Below are 10,882 nucleotides of genomic sequence, written 5' to 3' on the forward strand. Positions count from 1 at the left end.
ATGTATTTATGTTTGCTTGTGTGTTTTTAAACTTGCCCTTATTTCTCAAACTATCAGATGTTAGGTAATTACATTAAATGATCCAGGTTAAGATGGAATCATGAATAATGTTTTTGAAAATATAAATTTGTTCATAGCTTGTCAGAATTAGTTCTATTATGAAAGACTGTGCCATCAATTTATGATCTTATTGATAAAAGATTGATTTCCATTTTCTAATTTTGTAAAAATGAATTTTATGTATATTTACTTTTATTCTTTGTAAAATTTTATCTTTGTATATAGAGTGTTTGTTTGGCCGTATAAAAATCAACCATTTTGTTTGTGGAACTCTTCAGGCTGAAGAAGCTTTAAACTTGTCATTATTTTAGGAACGCAATTTAATGTTTTAAGTAATTCTTCTAGTAAATGAGATTTTATTGTCGTATTTCCAGTTTCATGTATTTTTATCATCTCTCCCTATGTTTGTGTGGAATTTGCTGTAAATCACAAAACAAGTACATTATGTTCCATTGACAATTATTTCAGATCTTTGATGACAATTTTTTTTTATACCTATTTTGGTCACAACAAAGAGTTACCAGATGACTTTCTCAAAATTATGATTTGTCACGTCTGGATAGTTCATGCCCCCACGATCAATAATGAAGGCATTGTATTGGCTCTCCCAATTGTCTGTCTGTCCATCCATATGAGAAATGTTGGTTTAAGTTTTCTTGTTTGAATTAAATTTCCGATCCTTAGATGCTGTATATCCCAGTCATCAAATTTAACATACAAATACATTTTCAGGGGAAGTACACCGTCATGTGATGAGTAGATCACAGTGACCTAAATTTGTTTAACTGACTTTGGTCAATTAAACATCACATTTAGCTTAATTGATCCAATACTTGCTGTCTTTGATGTTAGATTATGTATCCATCATCTGACAGATGTTTTCTCTCCTGACTTTGATTAGTCTTCAAGTTAAGTTTCTTTCCCATCAAAGTGTGTCATGTACATGTTTTACAAACATTGTGTAGTTGTCAATCATCTGATGAAATTCCTGTTGTATTCATTGTGTTGACTGTTTTGATGGCAATACTACATGGCCAGGAGCTGAAACATTTTTGTGTGGACAAATTTATTATTTCACTATAACTACCAGTTTCATTTCTTGCATTGGTGTCAAATCATTTTGTTCTGTGGTCTAATTTCAATTCATACCCCTTTGATGTTGTTTTTAAATGTTTTCAATTTGTTTTTAAATATTTTGACTTAATCCAAATGTTTTTTCTTTTTTGTTTTAAATGTAGTTAAATATAATTCATAAATGATCAAACCATTTTAACAATTGAAAACATGTTTTGTGTTTTCTACTTTGTACTTCTCTGGTGTTGGATGATGAAGGATGAGAAGGATGGCTACATGTAGAGTCCCATCACTATTTGTTCTGCTTTTAAATCAAATAATATTTGTAATGTACGCATGTTATATGTAACGTACACCAATTAATATATTGATGGCAAATTGAGATAAAAATATTTTTATCCTTTTATCTACAGAAACAAAAATCTGTGGAATGATATACATTGATATCTTACTTATATATCTACAAATTGTGTTTTTAAATAAATTGTATGATTTTTTTAAGTGGTTTAATAGAGATCACTGTGACAGTCCAAATTTTAAGTGATTAGAAATGTATAATTTCTAAGTGGTTAGATTGTAGTTTTGTTAACATTTCTGATTGTTGTTATAGTAAGTGGCATTTTGATCTATATATCGCAATTTTATATTGCGACAGGTTCCATCAATGTATCATGTTATGAAACCTTGATAATAAAATTCACTTTAATATCCACAAAACTCAGTAGTAAACAAGATTTAAAGGGAAAATATTAAAATGGTATTGTTAATTCTAGAAACACATAGCCATTTCCGTAAGCCATGAAACTGGGTTAACGAGTGAGCTTATAGGGCTGGATCATTGTCACATAACTGGATGACTTGGATAATTAGTCTGAGAAAACTTAGTCAGGAGAAGGAAGCGTGTATATCGTCGGTTTCGTATCAACATTATCACTAGGTATTTGGATCTGTTGTATATTCTGGATTATATAGGTGTTTTAATAACAAGATTTATTTTTTCTAAATGAAGTAGAACAAGTCCTAATATTGACTTGTCTCTTAATCATAAAAATGATAGTACCAACATGGCATATATATGGAGAATGGTGTATCAAAATGTTCAGCTGCCACTACAGTTTGTGCTACAGTCCAAACATTAGTGGTCGGTTGTAGAAATGTGTGTTCACACTCATAAAGTCACATTATAAGAAATTCACCCTGATTTCATCACATTGCGTACTTAAAGTCAAAAAGTTGTCGGTAACAAATACTGTTTAGACTTTGATCAGAGGCATTTGGTGTAAATTCACAATCCTGCAGTCTGTACACATAGACCCTCAATTTCTTTAATGCATGTAATTTCGGCAAACAATCATGCAGCCATTTTGTTTCTATAGTTAAGAACATTTTGGAGGATAGTACAGTGAAACCAGACTGATCCATGTTGGACAATATATACAGGTCAGATTTGACAGGATGTCGGATTTTATTTAGTAGTTTCTGAAAGATTGGATTTAATCATTGAAGAAAATGTTGGAAGTTTCTGGGGTAAGAGAGATTCACTGTACCTGCATCAACAATTTTTAGATAAGATATTGTTGGAAGACACAATGCATAAAGCTTGAAAAAAAAAATGCAGATTTATTTTGTAGAATAGAGAGATGAAGATCAGTTGTTTCATTTAGTGCAACATTTGGTAGATGTGATCTGCACTTGTGCTCAATTCCTCATGGCAATCTTTATATATTCTATAGTATACATGTATCTTAATTATAAAATATGCACTTCTGTAGTTCAGCTATGTAGTGAAATTTTCTTGCATCGTAAAATTTCAAAAGTAATTTCCTACAAGTTCTCAGAATAATGTTCTATAATTAGAGACGGTACTTTCACTATATTTGTTGCATTTAGATTTTTACGATAATTCATTTGATTGTACTAGTATTTTTGTGACAAATTGACTACATATTTCTATGTACAATACTATTCATAATCATGTATTTTTGGCCAAGGCTACTTTTCTACATTCCAATGAACAATTATAATAAAATGTTAATACAAACATATTACAGTTTTTAATGTTTTCTTTTGTTTAAACACATGTAGTGTTATGACCACGGATAGTTAAAAATGATACAAATTTTGACTGGACAATGGCTTCTAGCAGACCTTGAAAATAATATGCCCAATCAGCAATTTTCTCATTCGTGTATAATCATTAACTTTGGTGTTTTACTGCAGCATCTAAAAACTTTCTACATCCTCACCAATAGGTTGAGGGGAAATCTGGAACCAAATCAACACAAACAATATCATCAATGATTTAATGTTTTCTCTATAGATTTAATATAAACTGAATATCACAGGCATAATTAAATGATTTAAAATAACATAATTAATGGTTAATAACTGTCCCTGACAAGTTCAAAAACCGCTTAAAATACAATATACATGTATACCACTTTGATAAATGTCAGTGATAAAATGGAGTTCAGTGAACTTAATCAAATAATGTTACAAACCTATCACCATACAATATAAAGCAAATCAAATAAACCGAAGTGCTATTCTATTAAAATATCTACCTGACCCCAGGACTCCAAAATAAATCACTTCTATCCATGGTTGGACTACTTTCCATTACTTCTATGTAATTTATTAGATAAATTCTATGAATGGTACCTGGAGTCCTGGGGTGGGGTAGATGTTTTACTGGAAAAGCCCTAAAGGAAATGTAGGTTTCAATATCAATATGCTTTAGACTTTAAGAAAGCCAAGTGTTGGCTGATCTCAACCACGATCATTCCAATTTCAACAAATGAAACTGTTCAATTTTTCTCCAATACAAAATCTGCATGAATTGTAGAAATTCAATATTTCTTCTAATTATACAACAAAGCAAACACGTGGGTTATCTCTGGGTTTTTGGGGGTTCTTCCCACACTCAAACCCGTCAAACTCTTCCATCTAGGCCAACAAGTATGATAGTATAAGTTGATATACATGTAACTTGTTTCTCAATTGTTGTAAAATAAATAAAGAAAACATTTCTCGTGTTTTCCCACAGGACTTCATAGAAATTTTCTAAAACATTTGTCACACTTTCTCATGGCAAAATGTACAATACATGAAACAATGTTTAATGAATGCTTCCATGTTAACTTATCCTATGTAAAATAATTGCTGTTCTTATATCATATATATGAATTATGAATTTATGCAATGTATTCATTTAACACAAAATTAAATTGACCTTCTGTCTTGGTGACATACATCCTCAATAGTGAATACTCCAGTTGTAACATTCATTTTTGCTCTCTGCACCCCTTGGAATATGTCATTGCAAAACCAAAGGCTCAGTCACCACCATCGTGTGGATAAAACAAAATGTCCCCATTCAGTTGTTGTTCCATATGTAATCTTAAAAAAAATGCCTCAGTTTTGCGATATGTCAGATTTTGTCCGTACTCCAATTAAATATCTAGTGTGCTTTTCAATTTTGCCATGATTGGTGCAGAGAGTCAAAAAGATGGGTGATCAAAGATAGACAACTCTTATTGAAATATGTTGTAAAGCTATATGTAAATGACAAATTATTATTGCTGCTGCAGTCAACATTTTACTGACTTTCAATAAAATAAATAAAATAAAAACAGGGAAAGAAATCACCTGAAAATACATCCATGTCAAAAATAATTCTTTATATATTTGAAGTGAAGTTACAATATCACAAAAAAAAAACATGGCCAACAGCAAATGTTTTAAATATGTATACCCGGTAAGTGCATGCATTCGTCAACTTAGACTTATGCTTAGCTGTTCACTTAATAATCATGTACTGAAGTATCTTCTTAATTATACTCAAAATCAAATATCAGACCAGGATCTTGAGGACCATATCACGGATCTTGAGGTCAATATCACAGTGATTTGATATAAACCAGGTAGGGACCGGAAAGTACATGAGGAGTAAGTACAGAAATAAAGGGAAACCCTTCAATTTGACATACATTCTATCAAGCTGTTTTACAATATTTAATTTTACATTGATACAAACATAATTTATTTCATGGACCAAGCTTGAAGCTTTTTAAGTAATTCACAATACAAATTGTAAAATTAATTATGGCTTTTAATCATTGCGTTAAAAGAAACTGCAAGTTTAGATGATTCAGAGAGAGAGGACAATTACGAAGAGTAGGTTCAGAAATAAGTTAAAGATTGTGATTGGATTCACAAAGATGAGAACAATGAAGAGCAGGTTAACAAGAGTCGATAATTTATCTTCAAATGACCATATTGAGTTGTTGGGATGTAAAACAATTCCAAACATAGACAAGAAATTCAAAGATTAGGTCTTCAGAGGAAGATGAAGGGAAGGTTCACCGAGACGATAGAAAGGAAGAGTAAAGAGTACGACTAAATATCAATCTTGATACAGTTGGAAGCTTATTAAGATTCTCATACAACCAATAATTTAATATCTATATGTTCTGAAACTTCATTACAAATCAACAGAATGTAGAGGGAGATCATCAAGTTTCTGTACTGTAATTCAAATTAAATAATTGGACAGGTACTGGGTATATTTTTTAAGAATATTTTCTACATGATATTTGATAATTTTTTTTATTTTTTGAAATGTTTACTCATTTATCAAAACTTTCAACTATCAATTCCACAGAGGCCAGATATATCTATTTTAGTCTATAAACAGTCAATAATTCAGCTCTAGACACATAGCACAGTGATTTTCTTTTTCCACATCAGCTTTAACACAACACTGAATGTTAGTACTACAACTAGATCCACATTCTCACATCCAACATTACAATATCTGATCATTTATAGTCAAGCATACAAGTCTTTGGTAAATATCTGCTATATCTTATAGTTGATATTGTAAAAATCAATCGGAATCGGAATGTAGTTCTATAAAGAAATAGATAAACAGTACTTCATATCAACAGCCCTTTGTCGTAACTGATGTTTCTGATGATAAAATCCTTGTGGGGATATTCTTAATTGCAAAAGTCATTCCTGGGATAAGTAAGACAAATTGAAAATACTTTTACCAAAGTATCAAAATTTTCCTAATCTCCAATTGCAAACATTTTTACATGTACATGTATCCAGAATCTAAATTCTTGCATACTTGAAAATTAAGTGTTTGCTCAGGCAGGTTAATAGAACAGCCTGATTGTCTGGGTAACCTTTATATTCATCTGGTTAAATGTTAATTTTCTAAATACTTGTGTAAAATTCTGAAATAAAGACACTGAAATGACTCCTCTTGGGGCCGATATTATTCTTCATTTGTTTCCAGAATTCCATATACCTCTTACAAAGGTAGTCTAACAGGACCGACTAGTTCACAGATGTATGACCTTGACCTAAGTAGGTGTAATATCATGACATACTAGTTCACAGATGTATGACCTTGACCTAGGCAGATGTAGCATCAGGACACTTGCTTTAACATGGCTGTGATTGCGGCCTGAAGACCTTGTGCCAGTTGTTTCCCAGAGTACGGCTGATCCAGCGGTGGAACATGGATGAAGGCGGAACGTGATTTGTCGATATTCAACGACAAGAAGTAGGAAAAGTCACACAGGTACCTTAAACAAATATTCAATTTCAAAAAGAAGTTAATTCCTAACCTAGTACTTAGTAGTCTCTCAGACAATTAGCTATTACAAAATTGTACCTTCAAATATTCAAATGTAATTAGCTATTGTCTTGAAAATATTCAAATGTAATTAGCTATTACCTCAAAAATATTCAAACATAATTAGCTATTACCTTGAAAATATTCAACATACTTGGAAATATTCAAATTTAATTAGCTAGTACCTCAAAAATATTCAAATGTAATGTAATTAGCTTGTATCTTAAAAATATTCAATATTATTAGCTATAGTAACCTTAAAAGTATTCAAACATAATTGGCTACATATAGCTTGTACATGTATCTAAAGATATTCAAACATAATAAGCATTTTTTCATTCGCAGTCTAAGGTCAAATAGAGGTTACATAATTCCCATTTAAGAATCCTTTCCTGTTGTACCTATACATATCAAGGCCATAACATTTTTCGTGAGATACCAGTAAAACCTACCTGCCAGGATCCTCAGACACAGTTGATTTGACATCAATTCCTAAGTCGTTGATTTCATCACAGACTTTGTGCATGTCTATGTTGGACACAATACAATTATTCGCCCCATTCACACAACAGTTCTTCTCTGGACACGTGCCTTTCACATCCTTCTTGTTGTAACCGTCGTTGTGGGCCTGTTGTTCCAGCGTCAACTTGGACGCGATTCCTGACACACCAACATGTATTACAAGCTGGAAACCATTACAAACTAATTTAGACCTTTCCTAACAGAATTGTTTTCTTAGAAATGCTGGGAGGAAAACAGTTATTTTTTCATAAAAATCATATTTTAGGTTGAATGAGTACATTTATGATTCAGTAGCAAAGACATTCCTACTTTTTCTTTTCCTAACACAAAATGTCAATATATAGGTCACGAAGATAAAATATTCTATCATGAAAATTTTTAAAATGTGAAGGTTCAAGAGATCAAATGTGACCTTATTACAATTACCTGTCCTCAGAATGTTTTCCTCTGTGAGTGTGTGGATCTGTTAATATTAACTTACACAAGGTTTGACTTCCTCTGTGTGTGGATCTGTTAATATTAACTTACACAAGGTTTGACTTCCTCCCAGAGTGTGTGGATCTGTTAATATTAACTTACACAAGGTTTGACTTCCTCTGTGTGTGGATCTGTTAATATTAACTTACACAAGGTTTGACTTCCTCTGTGTGTGGATCTGTTAATATTAACTTACACAAGGTTTGACTTCCTCCCAGAGTGTGTGGATCTGTTAATATTAACTTACACAAGGTTTGACTTCCTCCCAGAGTGTGTGGATCTGTTAATATTAACTTACACAAGGTTTGACTTCCTCTGTGTGTGGATCTGTTAATATTAACTTACACAAGGTTTGACTTCCTCTGTGTGTGGATCTGTTAATATTAACTTACACAAGGTTTGACTTCCTCTGTGTGTGGATCTGTTAATATTAACTTACACAAGGTTTGACTTCCTCTGTGTGTGGATCTGTTAATATTAACTTACACAAGGTTTGACTTCCTCCCAGAGTGTGTGGATCTGTTAATATTAACTTACACAAGGTTTGACTTCCTCTGTGTGTGGATCTGTTAATATTAACTTACACAAGGTTTGACTTCCTCTGTGTGTGGATCTGTTAATATTAACTTACACAAGGTTTGACTTCCTCCCAGAGTGTGTGGATCTGTTAATATTAACTTACACAAGGTTTGACTTCCTCCCAGAGTGTGTGGATCTGTTAATATTAACTTACACAAGGTTTGACTTCCTCTGTGTGTGGATTTGTTAATATTAACTTACACAAGGTTTGACTTCCTCCCAGAGTGTGTGGGTCTGTTAATATTAACTTACACAAGGTTTGACTTCCTCCCAGAGTGTGTGGGTCTGTTAATATTAACTTACACAAGGTTTGACTTCCTCTGTGTGTGGATCTGTTAATATTAACTTACACAAGGTTTGACTTCCTCTGTGTGTGGATCTGTTAATATTAACTTACATAAGGTTTGACTTCCTCCCAGAGTGTGTGGGTCTGTTAATATCAACTTACACAAGGTTTGACTTCCTCCCAGAGTTCAGGGACCATTTTAAATACAGTAGCGTACTCCACTGGGATCTCCTGTATTGCTAAGTCTACCCCTTTCATGTTCCACTGTTTGTCCAGTTCCTGTACTGCCACCCAGCTCGCATTAACATTGTGGGAACCAAATGGTCCAAACCCTGAAAAATAAAATTGCTGTATGAAAAATTGGTGCCGAGTCCAAGAATTATACCATTCATACAGTCATCTTGTTTAATGTTGAGTTTGCATTACATCCCTGTGAAAAGTCATTTTGAGAAAGATTTTCCTGATAGTAGCCGGTGGCTAACTAGGCACTAGTTTAAACTCAAGTTAGGTGACCAACATGACATTTTTGTAACAGTATATAAAATCATTTGTCATGGTCAAGCATATCAGTGAATAAGATTTCAGATGATTATGATGTCAGAAGTGAGATTTTGTTTGTCAAGTTTGCATTTTTGTCCAGAATATTCTAGATGTCAAGAATTAATTCTTTTACTTAATCATGTTAATTATTACTAAGGTTCTGGTGTTACTGGAATTTTTTTAATACTTGTACAGCTAGACAGTAAACACTGTCGGATACTGCATGGCCAAAAAGCATTTATACCTGTGTATATGTATATAGCCTCTGGAAAACCAATATAAATACAGATCATGTATTTCTCTTTACCTGTTACCAGCACAGTTTTATTTGATGTTTCTGCTGGCATGGTGATGTATTAGGCTTGTCACTTGTAGTCTGTACGTCACTTCTTCAACTGTAACTGATATTTATCTGTAAAATATAAACATGATATTTAATAGGAAAAATAACTCTTCATATTTATCTGTTTATATTTCAAATATCTTCCATAGAAAAACTGAAAAAATAGGCAATAAAACCACAAATTTTAATAATTTTAAATTATTTTGTTTACAATGTTGATTACCTTTATCTACCACAATAAACACAAGTCGTAATCTGGATACTAGGCCTATCAGATAATGCTCTTATTCAGCCACTAACGTTAACGTCAGGCAGTATTTGGTAAATACCTCCAAATCGCATCAATATTTGACAACATCCCTTCGCTAAACAGGAACTGATAAGAAAGTTTTGCCACTTACAGTCAGGAGGTCTGGTCCGCACAGTCGTCTAGCCGTATCAACGTTCCTAACGGTACCTCGAGTTGTCCATGCATAAACAGGAAATGAAACTTTACTAGTTTTCTTCTGGGAGTTATTTCCCCTTAATCACAGTTGAGGCGCATCTTAATAATCAACCTCATGATCGATATCAGGCTGAATTAGGGTAAGATATGAACAAAACTAAAGAAACATTTGAACGGGAATAATTGAAAAATAGAAGACCGCACGGAATGCTTCGGTCTAGACCGAATCCTTCAAAGTGCAGTATGCTCTCTGGCAGTGGTCTTATGCAATGTATAATCATGTAGAAAATCTCCTAGTACACCTCTTGCGGAATTGTTATACTAGTAACATTCTCAAAATGAAAACCGACACGATGACCTCCATTGTACAGCCAATTTGAAGATGTTTATATGCGTACATCTTACGGAATGGTTCGTGCCTTCCTTTTCAGAAACTATACACATGATTGTAAATGTAAACTTAAAACTTGCGGGATGACGGTGAAATAAAAACCTATACATCTAACCCGAAGGTTTCTTCGGATTCACACATGTGATCACATTTTTCACCATTACTGCATCTCTTTATATTTTAAATTGTTTGTGAATCATGATGTTGGCAATGTGCAATTGTTCCGGATGTTACTATCCAGAAATGGAAAATTCGCAGTAGTGTACTGGTAATTAAAGTAATCGCATTTTCAATGAAATACAAATTGTAATCATTATCCCTATTAGCTACAGAGATTGTTTCTACACGAAGTCCAGGTCTGCTACCCTCATGGTATGATTAGTACCACATACGGTTCATCGCTTGGAATAAAAAACAAAACAAACAAAAAACAAAAACAAAAACAACATACCGACATGCAATAACAAACTATAATTCCAACTCAAATTCATAAAAAGCAACTAAATAGAACATATAAC

The 10,882-nt window shown here is 32.8% G+C and overlaps 1 protein-coding gene across 2 annotated transcripts; it reads right to left on the bottom strand.

Moving 5' to 3' along the window:
- Positions 1–551: 551 nt before the first annotated feature.
- Positions 552–10,041, bottom strand: LOC117334596 (pyroglutamyl-peptidase 1-like). Of its 2 annotated transcripts, none has more exons than XM_033894293.1 (5): positions 9,930–10,041; positions 9,493–9,597; positions 8,808–8,977; positions 7,234–7,466; positions 552–6,731 (listed from the first exon to the last, which is right to left on the bottom strand). In XM_033894293.1, exons 2-5 carry the CDS (start codon positions 9,530–9,532, stop codon positions 6,575–6,577), a joined length of 600 nt encoding a protein of 199 aa, XP_033750184.1. In that variant the 5' UTR covers positions 9,533–9,597; positions 9,930–10,041; the 3' UTR covers positions 552–6,574. The 2 variants fall into 2 exon arrangements, with proteins under 2 accessions (XP_033750184.1, XP_033750185.1); XM_033894294.1 differs by lacking the exon at positions 9,930–10,041 and adding an exon at positions 9,858–9,924.
- Positions 10,042–10,882: the final 841 nt, after the last annotated feature.

This window comes from Pecten maximus, chromosome 9, assembly GCF_902652985.1.
Source record: "Pecten maximus chromosome 9, xPecMax1.1, whole genome shotgun sequence".
In the NCBI taxonomy this organism is placed as follows: Eukaryota; Metazoa; Mollusca; class Bivalvia; order Pectinida; family Pectinidae; genus Pecten; species Pecten maximus.